The 18,530-nt window shown below is 31.4% G+C and overlaps 2 protein-coding genes across 3 annotated transcripts; one reads left to right on the top strand and one right to left on the bottom strand.

The window, feature by feature from the left end:
- Positions 1 to 257: 257 nt before the first annotated feature.
- Positions 258 to 2,873, top strand: LOC113867000 (COBRA-like protein 4). Of its 2 annotated transcripts, none has more exons than XM_027501891.1 (6): positions 258 to 380; positions 468 to 547; positions 797 to 1,253; positions 1,560 to 1,707; positions 1,804 to 2,081; positions 2,451 to 2,873. In XM_027501891.1, exons 1-6 carry the CDS (start codon positions 329 to 331, stop codon positions 2,732 to 2,734), a joined length of 1,299 nt encoding a protein of 432 aa, XP_027357692.1. In that variant the 5' UTR covers positions 258 to 328; the 3' UTR covers positions 2,735 to 2,873. The 2 variants fall into 2 exon arrangements, with proteins under 2 accessions (XP_027357692.1, XP_027357691.1); XM_027501890.1 differs by having other exon boundaries at positions 286 to 379; positions 464 to 547.
- A 297-nt stretch (positions 2,874 to 3,170) lies between these two features.
- On the bottom strand, positions 3,171 to 7,036 carry LOC113866999 (protein COBRA-like). The gene is made up of 6 exons (XM_027501889.1): positions 6,814 to 7,036; positions 5,864 to 5,943; positions 4,828 to 5,284; positions 4,507 to 4,666; positions 4,132 to 4,415; positions 3,171 to 3,761 (listed from the first exon to the last, which is right to left on the bottom strand). The coding sequence occupies exons 1-6, from the start codon at positions 6,917 to 6,919 to the stop codon at positions 3,472 to 3,474; spliced, it is 1,377 nt and encodes a 458-aa protein (XP_027357690.1). The 5' UTR covers positions 6,920 to 7,036; the 3' UTR covers positions 3,171 to 3,471.
- Between the last annotated feature and the right edge of the window lie 11,494 nt (positions 7,037 to 18,530).

The following is an 18,530-nucleotide window of genomic DNA, read 5'->3' as shown; positions in this document are numbered from 1 at the left end:
TCTTTCCCTTCCGACACAACCGTTGATGTGTTATGTTCACTCTTACATGTCTGTTGTGGTCTGTAGCGGTAGCTTTAAGAAAGGGAAACTTAAACAGAAATCTCAAGTGTGAGACAGTGATATATAGCAATAAAAATGTGCATGTTCTTAACAACCATTAGGTGAGACACCACAAGAGAATTCCCTGGAAGGTTCTTCTTCTACTACATTATACATTCAATGCTATGCATAGCATTTGGTCACTAAACAACTCTCTATCTTGATTTTTTTTGTCACTTGAGCTGTCCAAATTGTAGCAGTTGATAACATCAAACGCAATATTCAAGCAATGAGGCTTGTCATCTCAGCTCTTTGTGTTCTTGCTTTATTCTCTTATGCAGGTGAATTACAAAGTTTAACTATATGCTGGTTTTGTTTCACTTGCACATGCATATTCAACTAAAGTTTTAATATTTATTTTATCGTAGTTGCTTATGATCCTTTGGATCCAAATGGAAACATAACAATCAAATGGGATGTCGTGTCTTGGACCGCAGATGGCTATGTGGTAAGTACAAAGTGCATTGCTATTTGTTTAATAGTTCTTAAGCCAGTTATCATTGGTGCCATAAAAGATCTAATTGAATGTCACAGTATTGTTAGCAATTTATTGTACAGCAATGAAATGCAGGGAAAGAAACCAAATTAAATGTTAGAAAAGACTATCAAAAGATGTTCCTATTACAACTAAACATTTAAATCAAATTCTGCAGTCATGTATTGAAATAACCTTTGTGTAAATTGCATTTTTTATCAGGCTGTGGTAACTCTCAACAATTTTCAAATGTTTCGGCACATCATGAATCCTGGGTGGACCTTGGGATGGACATGGGCTAAGAAAGAAGTTATATGGTCCATGGTAGGAGCTCAAGCCACAGAACAAGGAGATTGCTCTAAGTTCAAAGGCAACATACCTCATTGCTGCAAGAAAATTCCCACAGTTGTGGACTTGCTCCCTGGTGTACCTTACAACCAACAATTCACAAACTGCTGTAAGGGTGGAGTGGTGGCAGCATGGGGCCAAGATCCTTCACAAGCTATCTCATCCTTCCAACTCAGTGTAGGACAAGCTGGTACGTCAAACAAGACAGTTAGACTACCCAAGAATTTCACTCTCTTGGCTCCAGGACCTGGCTATACTTGTGGCCCTGCAAAGATTGTTCCTTCCACCACTTTCCTTACACCGGATAAGCGCCGCAAGACTCAAGCACTGAGTAAGTTCTCTTACTTGACAATGATTCAATTTAGATAAACTTCTCAATAAATCTTTATAAGAGTTAAATGTTAAGTATTAAAATGATAAAATCAGCATATACTTTCTCTGTCTTTTAGAAGCTATCTTATTTAATTTTTTTAAAACTCATAACATATAAGTTTTATTCATGTTTCATATTAATTTTTTTCTCTCGTTAGTACTTATCTAGAAGTTCTTATCTAAATTGGGCCAATTTCATTTTCTTCTCCAACTTCACCATCAACAATTCTCATAAAGTCTCATTTGGTCTTATTATTCAATGCAGTGACTTGGAATGTTACCTGCACATACTCTCAATTTCTAGCTAGAAAGAACCCAAGTTGTTGTGTATCCTTGTCATCCTTCTATAATGAAACCATTACCCCTTGTCCATCTTGTGCCTGTGGCTGCCATAACAAGAAGAATTGTGTGAAGTAAGTTTGATATTGCCAAACAATCTATGACTTTTAACATATTATTGTAAGAGAGAATTTCCAATTAATTTTTATCATTATTGATATGGTATGCAGGAGAGACTCCAAAATTCTTAGCATGTTGGGGGTTCACACTCCAAAGAAAGACAATGAACCATTGCTGCAATGCACTCATCATATGTGTCCAATCAGGGTTCACTGGCATGTGAAGCAAAACTATAAGGACTATTGGCGAGTCAAGGTTGCCATAACAAACTTCAATTACAGAATGAATTACTCTCTCTGGACTCTTGCTATTCAGCATCCAAATCTTAACAATCTCACCCAAGTTTTCAGCTTTGATTACAAGCCTCTTCTACCCTATGAGTCCATAAGTGAGTATCAGTAAACGGATCTTCTTAAGCTTCTACTATATCACCTTTGGTTCTATGTATAATATATTTTTGGGAAGTTTGTTATAGTCTTTTTTTTTATATCCCTTGCAAATTGTTACTTGCATTAATCATATTTTAGAAAATTACCCTTAAATGAGGTAAATCAAATGAAAAGAGAGTAAGACAATAGATTTCAGTAAATTTTAAGGATAGTTCTGAAAATAAATATATAAATTATGGTCTATTTAATGCTATTAACATTTCTTAATTCTTATGAAATAGTTAAAAGGGTAATATATTTAGAATTAGAGGTATTAATTCAAGAACTTTAAGAATGATTAATCAAGTGTGTAATCATTATGTATGCAGATGACACTGGCATGTTCTATGGCATGAAATATTTTAATGATCTACTAATGGAAGCTGGACCAACTGGGAATGTTCAGTCAGAGTTGCTTCTCCAAAAGGACAAGGATAGATTCACTTTCAAGCAAGGATGGGCTTTTCCTCGCAAGGTCTACTTTAATGGTGATGAATGCATGCTGCCACCACCTGACACCTACCCTTTTCTCCCTAACACTGCACCAGCAAATCTATTTATCTTCCAAGCATTCATTTTCTTATTGTTGCCTTTCTTGCTAGTAATTTGGTAAATTGGTGCATAGTGTGTCAGAATTATTTTATGAAAATTTTGAAACCATGTATACCTTAACAATGATAACGTGACAATAGGTATATATATTCAAGTTATTCTTTGGAAACACCAAGCCAATCTCATGGCTGTGTTTTTTCTGACACGAGCACCAAACGGATGCTAAATGTAAATCCCAACAATGATTTTGTCTAAATCGTAGATTCACGAAACTGTTAAGAAAATGTCATGAAAGAATAATTTGTTTCTATTTTGTTCTGCTCCAATTAAGTGACCACAAAGAATAAGGAACCGTTAATTTTAATTTCATAAACTCTTTTGAGTCTCTGTTCTAATAAATTTTATAATCAAATTTATAAAATAAATCCTCCTGTAAAAACTGAGTAAATGTTTAATTAAGCAAATTGTTTACCCAATCGCACCCTATCAGAATTATCATGTCAAATACTTACATATGTTTATGAATTATTTCATTCCGTGTATACCTTCATATATTTCTTATACACAGATCTAAAACCAATAATTACATCAGTACACTAAATAACAATATAGTACTAGCAAATTCAATTGCCCCAAATACCGAAACTTAGCAACAAATCATAGGACAACTGAGCTACTTTTGACTTGTCACAGCATGTCATACTCCTGCTTGGTTCAAATTCCAAATTGGAATCCCAAAATTGGGTCAAAACTGGTTAGACTAAAATCTTTTGATGCCAAACTGTGTGGCATGGAACTTTAAGCATTTGCATAAAATACCAAGGCCACCAAAGAAGTCATCATCAAAGCTAGCAGAGAAACCTCTTGCCGAGAACCAGTGTTAGGTAACCATGGATAAGCATCAGGTGGTGGCATCACACAGATGTCACCATTGAAATAGATCCTCCGAGGGAATGCCCATCCCTTGTCAAAAGTAAAAGTTGATTTATCTTTTCTGAAAAGTAGCTCTGACTGCACATTTCCAACAGGGCCAGCTTGCATGAGAAGATCATTGTAGAACTTAATTCCCCAAAGCATGGCTGTATCATCTGTTAAAAGCAACTTAGATCAATCATTTTTGTGCCTCTACAAAAATAAGGAGTAAAAAGATGCTCTATGGTGAAAAACAAGAATATATGCTGCTCATGTACTGATTAGTATTAGAAAATTTAGAAATGTCAATAACAAGTATAACAAAAAAAAAAAAAAAACTGAAATTAATTACTTTGAAGTATATGCAATTGAGATTTGGTAAGAAAAAAATTAACATAAAAAGGAAACATGATAGCAAATATCAAAAGGAAGAAGAGATTACAGTAGAAGATAATCTCCAATTCAAAAAGCTGTACTCTTATCAATTAAGTAACCATCAGTATTTTGTATCTTTAAGATTGAAAGTCATTGAAAGAGCACACTTACTTATTGACCCATAGGGCGTTATTGCCTGGTAGTTGAAACTGAAAAGTTGGGTCAGATTGTCAAAGTTTGGATGTTGAACAACCAAGTTCCAATCAGAATAGTTCATCCTGTAATTGAAATTAGTAATAGTGACCTTCACACGCCAATACTCCTTGTAGTTAAGCTTAACGTGCCAGTGAACTCGGATTGGGCACATATGACTAGTACATCGAACCAAAGGTGCAATATTACTCTTTCCAGGTTCATGGTTGGAGACAACTGATTCCAAATGTGATGAATCTGGACTGTAACCACATAAAAAGGGACATATGTGAGTGTATAATATTTGTTTCTGTTCAGAAGAAAATCACAGCGCCTTGAGTATCAAAAGCCTACTCTACACAGTTCCCTGATTGAGATGAGTTGCCCTGGCAGCCACATGCACATGTTGGACAGGGTACAATAGTATCATTATAGAAAGATGAGAGGGAGACACAGCAAGTGGGTGTTTTCTGAGCTAGAAATTGTGAATATGTGCATGTCACATTCCATGTCACTGCAATAAATCAGAGCAATGTTAAGGTCAAATTAAATTGATGGGTCTTCTAATAGGAAGTAGAAACTAACTTGGACCAGAATTTAAACCAAACTTTGGCACTAACCAAAACTAAAACAAACAGCTAGTTATAAAATGACCATAAAATTTCATTAACTTACTGAGTGCTTGAGTCACTCTCCTTTTGTCTGCTTGTATGAATTGTGTTGGTTTCACAATTTTTGCTGGCCCACATGTATAACCGGGTCCTGGTGCTTTCAAGGTGAAATTTTTTGGCAATTTAACAGTTTTGTTAGTGGTACCACCTCTACCCACACTGACTTGAAATGATGCAACTGCGTTGGGTTGATCCTGTGCCCATGAGCTGAGTACACCACCTTTGCAGCAGTTAGCAATCTGTTGATTGTAAGGCGTTCCGGGGAGTAAATCCACAACTGTTGGGTTCTTTTTACAGCAATGTGGGATGGTTCCCTTAAATTTTGAACAGTCCCCTTGTTCAGTGGTTTGGCCTCCCACCATGCTCCATATTACCTCCTTCTTTGCCCATGTCCATCCTAGTGACCACCCAGGCGCCGAGATATGACGATATTGTTGGAAGTTGTTCATTGTAACAACAGCCTGTCCATTCAATTGTTTCTTAGAGTTAGACATCTAAATAACTAGTGAAACAAAAATGAATTCGATCCCTTATAAATGGATCTAGCCATTACCAAATAAACTCATTTGTATACTTGAGTTTAATCAATACTTTTACAACTTAAATAGATAATACTAAATACAGACTTGGAAACTCAATGAAAATGGCTCAGAAGTGTGGTTTGAAATTCAAACCATCATATTCCTAATTGGAACAAGATAAATGCTAACAACTAACAACATACTCTTTAACACTGTTCTTGTTGAGTGAAATTCCCGCATAATCCCCTAAATAGGAAGGGACCCACACAATTTCAATGGGCCCGACAGAATTTCACCTAAATTGCTGGCATTTTTATTGGAACAAAATGATTTTGATATTCAATCTTCTAAACAAGTAAGACTGGTATATACCATACAAGATGAAACTGAAGCGAAGATACAAATACATCAGAGAATCACAACAGATGTGCCCAACTAGTAGAGAGAAAAAGAGCTAAAAACATTTTAAAACCTTGTCTAATTGTAAATCAAATGATCATTGTAAAAGAATGTACTTACAACATAACCATCAGGTGTCCAGCTTATAATATCCCATTTGATTGTGATATTTCCATTTGGATCAAGTGGATCATAAGCTTCTGAAAGATAAACAGACAACAAATTAATTAGAAGGAAAGAAAAAGAGGGGAAATAAAGTAATCAATGAACCTTTAAATCCTCCATAACATACTCCACATTAAACAACAAATACAGTGGTGATATATGTGAAAGATGCGATAGAAATTATGAGACTCAATTTCTGGAATTGCTAAGCAATGGACGAAGATAGCAAAACAAGCAAACATTTTTGTTCGAGTCAACGGTCAATTTGTCAGTTTCTGACCTAATACTACCTTACTTTTGCATATTCGATTACCATGATAAAGAACTAGAAGCTATCAACAACCTGAACAGGCTAATTGCTTATACATTTATTTTTTTCCTCTGTGCCAAAGGAAGAGGAGGAGGAAAAAAGAACATAAAGCTTTTCGCGTGACTCCATGCAAACTCAATGTTATATCAATTCTTATACAGCATTTCATAACAAGACAGATAATCAAAACATCAATTTCATTGCTTGGTACAAAACTTTAGACGGAAATCAAGAAAGAATAGACAAAGGAATCTAAACGCCATATTTAATTTCCTGCTAAAACCATTGGCATCATCAAAGAGGGAAAGCCGCCAGAAGCTAACAAAACTTTTTTTTTTTCGAATTTGGAGAAAACCCATCACCTTTCGCTACCCTTTTAAACAATTACAAAGAAGAAAACTCGCCATCAATCCAAAACATTCCTTCGAATTCAACATACCGTAAGGTCCACGCCATGCACAAAGGAACAACAAAAAGGACTAACAACAAAAAAAGCAAAAACTGTTTTGCACTGCCACCCCATCAACCACAATCACACAACCAACAAAAAGTCCAAAACTTTGATGAGAAAAAAGCAAAGCATGAATGCAGGAACCTGTTAAAGTGAAGGACATCGAAGAGAACAGAAACAAAAGGAGAATGCATGGAAATGCTTTGGGGAAAAACCGGATCATGGGTGTGAAGAAAAAACAGAAAAGCATTGATCTGGGAACAAAGGGAATGTTGGGGTGTGGTGTTGAAAACAGACTTGTTGCTTTGTGCAATGAATGTAACGAGAGAGAAGAGTGTGAAACTAAAAAAGAACAGAGGAGAGAGAAAGAAAGAGTCTGTGTGTGGAAAAAATTACGCGGCGGAAGATGACTGTTTTGTTGTGTCCAGTTGGCATGTGTGTACACAGTGTAATACATCGTATGCTTGAAATCTAATGATTCAAATGGCACTGAATCAAGCAACCTCCACAAATTTCAGTACACTTCACATTTTTTTTAGAATTTTTATACAATAATAAAATATATTTAAATTTATAATTTTATTAACATTAAAGTTTAATTTAAGATCAAAGTTCGTTTTTTAATTTTTGTATGATATATATTAAAATTTAAAATATTATAAAAATTATAAAAACATAAAATTCAAAAATCACTAATACTAATTTTTAATGTAAGTAAAAACATTTAGCGATATAATAATTAAAAATATTAAATATTAAATCATAAACAAATTTTTAAAAAATAATAAAAAATTAAATCACCAAAAATTACCTATGACAGATTATTATTTTTTATATTTTTATAAATTTTTTTAATTTGGTACTTATGTTTTTTTTTTCTATATATAAAAGGATTTCTTAAATTTAAACATTTAAAAATAATAAAATTTTAAGAACGTGGGATTAATTGTTACTTAGATCTCTGTGAAATGATGAGTTTAAAATTTAAATTTCGATGCTATTTGTTTATTAAATAAAATTATATTTTGATCGTATACGTTAAATATATCTGAAATTAATTACTGTCCATGCGGATTAACAGTTTTAATTTTTTAAATTAAAAGAGAAGGCTATATCTGTGGGTTTTGAATGCTATATTTATTAAGATTTTTTGTTAACAATTATTAATAAATTAAATTATAAATTAATTAGAGGTGATTTACCATCATTTAAAAAAAGTTTTGATTTTAAAATCTTATAGTTAAGTTTTTAATTATATTCTTACTGTATAGAAATATCTCAACGAATTTCCAATGAGAGATTAGCTTTAAATGCCATAAATGAAAAAAAAACTGTTAATATTAAAATAATTTTTAAGGTATATAAAGTAATTATCATAAATTTAAAAATTTTATCTTTAAAATAAATTAATTGAAGCATGTTATTAAGATATTTTATATTAATTAAAAATTATTTTAATATTAACAATTTTAATACGCGGTTACCAGCTGTTTTTTTTATATGTATTTTTTAAACACAACTAAGAAAGACGTTTCTGGGTGAATTGTAAATTTAATGACAGCGCCTGATTTATAACAATTATGATATTTTATATATATTTATTAACATTTTATTTTTACTAATTTTTTAATTTATCGTTAATTATATTTTCAAATATTTTAAAATTTATGTTTCTTACGTCGATTTTATTCTCTCGAAATTCTATAAAATTATCATTATTCATCTTGTATTTTATTTTTTAAAAAAAATTATGAATATTTGTTTTCTCAGACTTTTTGTTTATTTTTATGTGAAATTATCATCATCATCATTATAGCATTTTATAACAAATAAATAAATAATTTAGATATTAAATAGTATTATATTTCTATTATAAAATTCCTAAATTAAAAATTATTTACATAAAAATACCTTTGTTTTATTTTCTAAAATTTTCTGTCTTGTAAGATTTCATAAACACACAGAGGGTATACAGTTGATGACATTGATGCACACATCGACAGCTCATTAACTTTAGGTTTAATTAACTTTTTAAATTTAAATCAGAAATATTTTTAAAAAATATTTAAATTCTGAATTTTGTTGATGACATAGGTGATGCATCATTCCATGGGTGAAAGTCTTGCCCCTGTGATGAAGACTTTATGAGTGGAAGCTGTGAGAGAGCCACTTTTGGTCTTTAGGAGGCAACTTTTAACTTACTTTGCTCGCATGTTTAGAACTTTGCTTATTAGATAAGTAATGTTATATCTATATTAGAATAGAAAATATGCCCTTGCATTGAATGATTTGTTTTCTTTTATTAAATTAATTTATTTTAAAAATATATAAATATAATAAAAATTTTATTTGTCAAAATAAATTATTAATAAATAAATATTAATATTAATTTCATATTTTTATGTATAATATTTATATTTTGATTTATATCTTTGAAACTAATTATAAATTCACAAAATACTAAATTTTTCATTAAGAAACACTTTTCTTTACATTTGTAATTGAGTGCTATCATAAAATTTTTTAAAAGTATTAGAATTTATATTCTAATATGAAAATTTTGAATAATATAGTTAGAATATGAAATTCTAATAAATAAATATAATTTGATATATTAATATAAAAAAATATTTATAACATTTTAAATACTAACTTTTATCTTTCTTTGATTGAAAGTCTTTCAATTGTTGTAAATATTTAGATTTCATGCTCATAAAAATTTAAAATAAATGATATATATATATATATATATATATATATATATAAATTAAATATAACATTTAAATTTAATTCAAAATTAAAACGTTATATTTTCTTTATTTATTCATTCATTACGATATAAAATTATTAAATATAGAAATAAAATGGTTAAATCATATTATTTTTTATTTTATGATATTTAATAATGTTTAATTTATTTCAATTATTATAATTAATTAATTTTAATTGGAGAATTTTGAATTTATCATCATCATCATTATAGCATTTTATGAAAAAAAAAATATTGCAACAAAATCATTAAGTATAAATATTTTTAAATTTTTAGTTAAAAAATTAAATTTGTCATCATAATTATTATAATATAAAATATAAATAAAATATTATCTATGTTAATAGGTTATACATAATTATGATATATCAATTTCTATTAAATTATTTTCTAAAAAAATTAAAATAATAGAATAAAAGAAAAAAAGAGTACTTAAAAATTTTCAATTAAGATTTAGGTAGAAATTAAAAGAGAAGAATTGTTATATCTAATATAAAAATTAATCTTTATATCAATTAAATTTATAGATGTTGATATAATATAAAATTTATGAATCACATATAATATTTGTCTAAGAATAAAGTCAATACATAATATATATAATAATAAAGTAAGAGAGATATATATAATAAAATAACAAAATTATTTTATAAAAAACTTAAATGTTTGGTGACATTTTACTTTTCAGATTCTAAATAATATTAAAAGTATTTATATAATACTGGAATAAAAATAGTTCAATTTTCTAAATCTTTCATTTTTATATTTTCTATATTTAATAATTTTATTAAATCTTTCATCGTTATATTTATAATGTATTATATTTTCTATATTTTCATTGTTATATTTTATTTACTTATAAATTACTGATCTAAAAAATTTAAACAATACATTATAAATTTTTAATTTGTTTATTAATTTTCTTCTTCTTTTTGTCAAATTTGGTGTTTCTATAGTTGAAAATATAAGTAAACAACTTATTGTTAAGTCATTTTCTTTTGTATTTGTATTGTTTAAACCTTATTCCTTTTTAATTTGTAAATATGAAATAATAAAAATTAATTTATTCATTATTGTATTATAAACATTATAAATGAAAGTAATGAAACTCTAATTTAATCTTTGATATTACCTTCACTATCGATATCATAATTTTATTTACAGTGAAACCTTGTTTTCCACAACTTTCAAAGTAAGTATTAATTTTTATTTGAACAATATGTGAAGTGTCAATAATATTTAAAACTTGTTATTCTCCTACAACATCATGAAAAACATAAAAGTAAATAATTCTTTGTGATCAATATAAGAAAATAATAAGAGATTTGATATAAATTAATCAATTAAAAATAAGATTCAATACATTATGTTATTTAAAAATAATATGACTTTATGCTTACTAAAAAAAGATAAATTAAAATATATAACACAATTTAGTGAAATAAAATAAAAAATATTAAACTTGAAAACACATGTATTTACGTGGATAGGTAATTATTGACTGTTGACATGGTTGCAAAATATAAAGAAAAAAAATGACAATAAAAAGGACCTTGAGTAAGTTTTTAAAAGTTGTATAAATATGACTTATATAAGTAGAGAAAAAATCCTTCTTAAAGATATATGAAAAGTTAAAAAATAAAAATTAATATAATAAAAGTTGTCTTTTCATTTAAAATTTACTTTAATAATATAATATATAATATAAAACAATAATTCACTTTCAACATATATTTTGATTTTTGATTGAACTATATATTATATTTAACTAATTAATAAAATTATTTAAATATGTAAACTTACCTTTTCATTAGAAATTTAATTTAATAATATATAATATAAACTAATAATTTTATAAATATATTTTTATTCAAATTATATTTTAATATTTAAAGTAAATATTGTAGTTAATTTTAATAAATGGTAATTTAAAGCAATTTATAGTATGAATATTTATGTTGTCATTTATAATATAACATAAGCATTAATTCTAATAAAAAAATAATTTATCAAATCTAATAAAGATTCTTTAAATATAATTCAAAAATAATAACTATGAATAAAATATAATTTCAATCGGTAAATTTTACGTTTCACATTTTAATACATAGAGTAATAATTAGATGCGGTTAATATAAATGACTTTATAGATTATGAATTAATTATTTAAATACATTTTATCAATTCTAATCAAAATTCTTTAAATACAATTCAAAAATAATAAGTATGAATAAAATATAATTTCAATCGGTAAATTTTACGTTTCACATTTTAATACATAGAGTAATAATTAGATGCGGTTAATATAAATGACTTTATAGATTATGAATTAATTATTTAAATACATTTTATCAATTCTAATCAAAATTCTTTAAATACAATTCAAAAATAATAAACATAAATGAAATATAATTTTAATTCGTAAATTATACGTTTAAAATTTTAATGCATAAAATAATAAGTAAATACACATAAGAGTAACTTTATAATTTTTAAATTTTAATGCATAAAATAATAAATAAAAAAATTCACATAAATCAAGACCTTATATATTTTAAAATTTAGTGTATAAAGTAAATTAGAATATAGACATAAGTTATTATTATGATTATGATTATTTAACAATTAAATTGAGCTTGTAAACTCTTGTTTACGGTGAAAAATGACATTTGTAAACAAATAATCCAAATATCATTCTGGGGACTGGATTTAGGTCCTCTTTGGGTTCTTTTAAGTGTGTTGTTAACGTGATATTCAAATTAACGGCGTAAAAGAGTATTAAACAAGAATAGTGAATAATAAATGTGCAGAATTAAATCAGACGTAAATGCTTTTACAGAAATGTAGCAAGCAGGAACTAAACAACGTACAAAGACATAAGTAACAAGAACTGAAATTAAAATGCAGAAAGGTAAATGCAGGAATTTAAAGGTGCGTGAATGTAAACGTACGACTCCTCACAACGGCGAACAGCGGCCACCGTAGGTCTCCTTGTAGCTGGTGTCTGGCGCGGTGCAGGGTTTCAGCGTCTCAGAGTGTTTAGGTGCGGTGTCTAGGTGCAAAAAGTCGTCCCTTGTGAAATAATGCTTTGTAGTATTTATAGACATGAAGATCACCACCGTTTTCCTCCTTTTGCGGGCACTTCTTAGTAACTGCCTTCAACTGTTGATGCTCACTATCCACGATTGCTTGTGGTCGTGCTGTTTGTTGGGGTTGTAACCGCTATCGCCCATGATCTCCTTTGCGTAGTGGTGAATGTTGATAACTACTGGTAACCGCTTTTGGATTTTTCAATACTCCTATCTTTCGAGTATTTCTGAGAGAAACTTAGGAAACTCTTTTAATGTTATGGCCTTGGAATAGTTTCTTCTTGACTTCTCTTTTCGAGCCATTCTGGAGTTTTTGAGTCTGTCTTGGTCTTGTGGACTTAGAACATTTTCTTTGCTCATTTCTGTTTTTCGAGCAATTTTGGAGGGACTCTTGGGTTCGACCAGATTTGTGAACTTAGAATATTTTCGGACCATTTCTTGTTTTTCGAGCAATTCTGGAGGAAATCTGGAGCTCAGCCAAGTTTGTGGACTTAGAATATTTTCTTACTACTTCCTGCTTTTCGAGCAGTTTTGGGTGTCAGGTACTTGGAAACTCCTCAAATATTCCTCGAAAAGCCATCAGTTTTTTGTGGACTTAGAATATTTTCCTGTTAGTCCTGTTTTTAGAGCAGTTTTGGGTGTCAGGGACTTGAAAACTCCTCAAAAAACCATCAGTTTTGTGGACTTGGAATATTTTCTTGTCAGTTCTATTTTTCGAGTAGTTTTGGGTGTCAGTGACTTAAAAACTCCTCAAAACTTCTCGAAAAAGCCTTTAGTTTTGTGGTCTTAGAATATTTTCTTGTCTTTCAAGCAGTTTAGAGAAAAATCAACAATGTGACAAAAATCTCTTAAAATAGCTCGAAATGTGTTCCTTTTAATTAAAACCAAAGATCTTCCAATATTCTCTTATGTTTAGGTTTATCTTTGACTCCTTCTTGACCCTCAAAACTTGTTGAAATGTAGTTTCCTTCAAGATGATTTTTAACTTAGAAAATTTTCCTTATCCCAAACAGATGCCCCCCAAAATATTAATATCTCAGGTTGATGAGATTTTAATATTTTTTATTTTGATATTTAATTGGAAAATTTTCATTTTCTAATTTTCCCGCCATTTCTTATGGCGTCTCTGCCACTTACCTGCTTTATGTCAGGCACGTCGTCCAAAGTCGGCGCAATAAATGCAGATACTGCTTGGTAGTTACCGAAAATGTCCCATTATTGAGACGTGCTCCGTTCTGTTGGGGATTTAAGGCCATTTTTGATCGAAAAGACACCCCACTACCTTTTCATCTTCCCACTAAGTGCCAAAATACTCTGGACTTGGGCTCTTGTATGGGCCTTGCACGAGGTTGGGGACCAGTATAAAAAGGCGAAGTTACCTTCCCATTTTTTACACTTTCATACTTTACTTCCCTCTTAAGAGCTCTGTTCTCTCTCTTCTACTTTTGTGTCGAAATCTCTTCCAGTTCTTTCCTATCTTCTCTTTTTTCGTTGAAATGGCCTCTAAGTCTAAGGTCCCGTTGGCTCTCTCCAATGTTGAGCTCGTGCCTATTGGTTATTCGAGCTACCTTCCTGAGCCGCCTCTCGAAGAGGAGAAGTTGGCTATTTGGAAATCCCAGGTACTTATTCCTTTTACAATGAACTCGAAGCCCCATGCATTTTTAGGTCCTTTTGTTCCTCAGAACTCTGTTGAAGGGATCATGGCTTTTTCCTCAAAATATAATCTAGATTCCCTCCAAAATTTACAAAAAATCTTTCGTACTATGCCCCCAGTTACTAAAGATCTTTATCTTCCTTGGTTAGATAGAGTTGAAAAGGAAAAACAAGATAGCTGGAAAGTGATAGGGATTTACGATATAATTCAACTTTCTAGGTATAATTTGTCTTATAATTTTCCCATGATCATGAGTTCTTTCTTCTTTTGGAATCAAAGTACCAGTTCTTTTCATGTTCCTTGCGGTATGATAACCCCTACTCTTTTTGATGTTGCTGCTATTACTGGGCTCAAGCCTACTGGCCCCTCATTTCGACCAGATTCCCATCCTAAAAACCCAGATGTAATTCCTAATTTTCAAAAACTTTCTTATCAACTTTTCATCTCTCTCAACATGAATAGAGATGGTCCAGTTACTGATGAAGAACATGTTGCTTTTCTTATGTTCTGGCTTTCGGCATATGTTTTTTGCTCGAGGTCACTCCAAGTTCCAAAAGCCCTTCTTACTCTTGCCCAGCTTTTACATGAAGAATCTTCAATATGCCTGGGGAAGCTTATCCTGGGGAATCTTTATGAAAATTTGAACGAAGCAGTGGCTTCTTTAAGATCTAATGAGTCTTTACCTGTCGTTAGTGGTCCATTTTGGTTGCTTCAGCTGTGGCTGAATGCTATTTTTGAAGATAAGTTACAAAGTTCTGAACCTCCTCATACTTCTCGAGAAATAGAGGGTTTTCGACTTACTTTTCTTACTCCAAGTATTGCTAAAAAGCATTATTGTGATGCTTTTCAACAATATTTTACTTTCTTTTTGAACCTACAGACCTTCAGTCCTCAATTAGCCCCATTTTCTTCTTGAAAAATTGGACCAGTTTGGTTCAAGTGCCCTTTCCCGTCGAAAACTCCAGGTGCCCAGGCTGAAAGTTTGATAATTTGGAGGCACTTCCTCTCTTGTCAACTTCTTTTCTGTAGCTTCACTCCAAGACCTTATCAGGTGGTTGCTTATCAGCCAAATTTGGTGGCTCGACAATTTGGCCTAAGCCAGCTCAGGCCAACTCTTATGCTTCAAGGGACAAATCAGAGTGTCTTGGATAATGCTCGAAAAAGCATTGACAATTTGAATGAAGCCATTAGCTTCTTTAGAAAATGTAGGCCAGAGCTTTCTTCTGTAGATTTCGAGCTTTCTTTCTATAGCACACAAGCATATGAGAATTGGTGGTCTAGCTATTATCAACAATGTGATATTTCTGTCGAAGTGTGCTACCAGAAGATGACCAGTGCTTTTTCTGTGTTTCAGAAGGGAGATCCAAAAGCCAAGACGAGAGGTACGCATATTCGAGAAATTCAATCTTTTGAGTGATTTTTTAAAGTGCTTTACTTACCCCAGAGGATATCTCAAACTATTTTTGAGGCTGCTCTTTCTTTAAGAGAGAAAACCAAAGAAAGGGTTAATAGATACAAAGAATTTCATCCTTTTGAAAAGTTCATAGAGGAACTCCTTTTCAAAAAATTTCGACCAACTTTTCCCCCTTTGCCAAACTGTAATTTTGCTCTGGCTTTACCAATAATTTCACCAAAATGGGTCGATTTACCTTCAACTATTTTGAACGAATTAGCTCCTCCTCGAAATAGAGTAACAGCTTCGAGGTTTTCTTTTAAAACTTATTCTTACCCTCTTCATCTTGATATTCAAGATGTAAGAATCCTTACAAAGTTCAAAGATGGTAAGGTTTTACCCTACTTTTCCTCGAAATACCTTTTGTATTTTTTATTTGATTTTAACCTTTTTCGAGTACTTTTACAGCTCTTCCAACAGAACCTTTTGTTGGTCGATATGACTAAGAGGATTGGGAAGAAGATGAGCCTCCTAAGAAAAAACAGAAATCTACTCGAAAAAGTTCTTCTTCAAAAACCCTACAAAAGGATTCATCTACACCCCAAGCTGCCTCTGGGGTGTCTAAGGTAAACATTTGATCTGGGTTTAATTTTATTTTGCTTTTCTCGAATGCTTATTATTTGGAAATTTTACATCTTTCAGGCTAAGATTACCAAAGTCACAAATCCTGCCAAATCCAAAATTTCTGTCGAAATGGCTGTTCCAACTCCTGTTCGACCAACTTCTGATCAACCTTCGACTCAGTCAGCGGAGGTAAATTTTATCTTTTTTCGAGTACTATTCTGTTTTTTTTTTTAGCAATTTTTGATCCTTTTCTTTGTGGCAGGTTTCGACTGATGACACTCCAAGTGTCAATTCACCCCCTAGGGTCCGAAAAGACCCTAAAAAACGTTTGACTCCTATCCCTGAGGAGTCTCAAAAAATCTCGAGAAAAGAACCTGTATCTACTGCCCAACAAGGGAATGAGGCAGCTTCTTCCTCGAGTTCTGGATCTTCGAGTTCTTTTTCGGATACTTCTTCGAGCTCTTCTAGCTCGAGTTCTGAAGACCAGGCCCAAACAGAGCCGGCTCCTGAGGTAAGGCATCTTTTTACTCAAAGTTTGGTCTTCATAATTGTGAATTTTCTAACTATTTTTTTTTCTAGGTGCCCCCTATATCTCGACAAACACCGCCTCTAGGTTCTCCCGAGGTTGATGTTGTCACATATCAATCAGAAGATGAGGGGCCCTTGCATGAAATTGAAGAAAATGTAGCTGAAGAGGGGAACCAAATCCTTGAAAACCCCCAAATTTCTGTCGAAGGTCCTCCCAATATTGATGTTATACCACCAGCATCATCCATGAATTCAGAAATGAACTTGGATGATTTTAACGCTATGATTGAGGAAGATCCAGAGGGGGCCATCGACAAAATCTTGGCTAGTACTTTCACCTTTTCTTCTTCGTCTCATACTCCCTCAGGGTCACATTCAGAAATCTCTAAGCCCACTGAAACAACTGAAAAAAATGCTCGAAGAGCTTAGGTCCTTGGTCTTTGATGCACCAATGATGAAGAACCTTCCAACTGACAAGGACTTGGTTGCCAAGGTCAAAGGTCTACTTTCTTCGTTGAAGGCTCAACTCTCGACCTTTCCTGAAGGACTCCAACATTTTGAGTCTCTTTTCATCGATTCTTTAGCAGTTATAGACCAAACCACTGTGGTGGGTTCTAAACAAGATCAAGCTCGAGTAAAGCAAGACTCTGCTTCTAATAAATTGAAAGAGGCTCGAACTGGGTTAGTCAAGCTAAAGGAATCGGCTACCAATGCCGATATGAAGCAGAAAGAGGTTGATGCTAGAATCGTTGATTTAGAGAAACAACTCGAAAGAGCTCGAAAGGAGTCAGAGATGCTGAAGAAAGCTAGTGCGGCTTGTGAGAAGAAAAGAAAAAACTTTATAGAAAATGTGAAGACCCTGACTATTGAGAGAGCTCAAGCTATGGAGGATATTTCGAGTCTGGATGCACAATGTACAGCTCTTGAAACCAGATATCAAAATTTGAGAGCTGTTTATACTGAAATGCGCTCGAAGCCTCCTTTTTGATTTTTCCTTGTATTTTCCTTTGAATTCTTGTAGTTAGGCTTTTTGTAAATACTCAAATTTTACTTTGAATGAAATTTACTTATTGTTCGAATTACCTGTTTATTTGCCTTAATTCAAGTTATTCTTACTTCATATGTTTCTGGTTTGTATGGTTTTAAGTACTTACCGTTAATCGACATGATTCGACTATTAGTTCCAATTTCTCGAATTGAATACGCGTTATTTGAAAACACATTTTCAATCTCGAATGGGCCTTCCCAATTGGGTGACCATTTTCCAAGTTTTCTTGATTTTTTGTCGAACGGTAAAATTACTTTCCACACTAATTTACCAGGATTAAAATGCTTGTTTCGTACCTTTTTGTTATATGATCTCAAAATTCTTTCTTTTTGTCGAATCATGTTTTCTAAGGCACTTAAACGAATTTCATCCAAAGCATTTAATTCATCAAACATTAAGGCCCAATAATCTTCACTTGGTAATTCAAATTGCCGTTGTAATCTAACTGATTGTAGATTCACCTCCACAGGTAGAACGGCTTTATGGCCATAAACGAGTCGAAATGGAGTTGTCCCTGTAGCTTCTTTTGGGGAATTCCTATATGCCCACAATACTTGACTTAAGGTTTCATGCCAATTTCTTGGTTTTGATCCAATGTGTTTTTTAATCAATTTGATTAAAATTTTATTTACTGCCTCCACTTGTCCATTGGCCTGGGCATAGTATGGGGTTGAAGTTATCATTTTTATATTCAAGGACTCTGCATATTGAGTTACTTTTTGACCTACAAAAACAGTTCCTTGGTCTGTTGTTAA

The sequence above is a fragment of the Abrus precatorius genome, unplaced genomic scaffold (assembly GCF_003935025.1).
Source record: "Abrus precatorius isolate BTA unplaced genomic scaffold, Abrus_2018 Scaffold5, whole genome shotgun sequence".
NCBI lineage: Eukaryota > Viridiplantae > Streptophyta > Magnoliopsida > Fabales > Fabaceae > Abrus > Abrus precatorius.
Note: the sequence above shows the minus strand (reverse complement) of the source record. Positions and strands in the feature narration are given on the sequence as shown.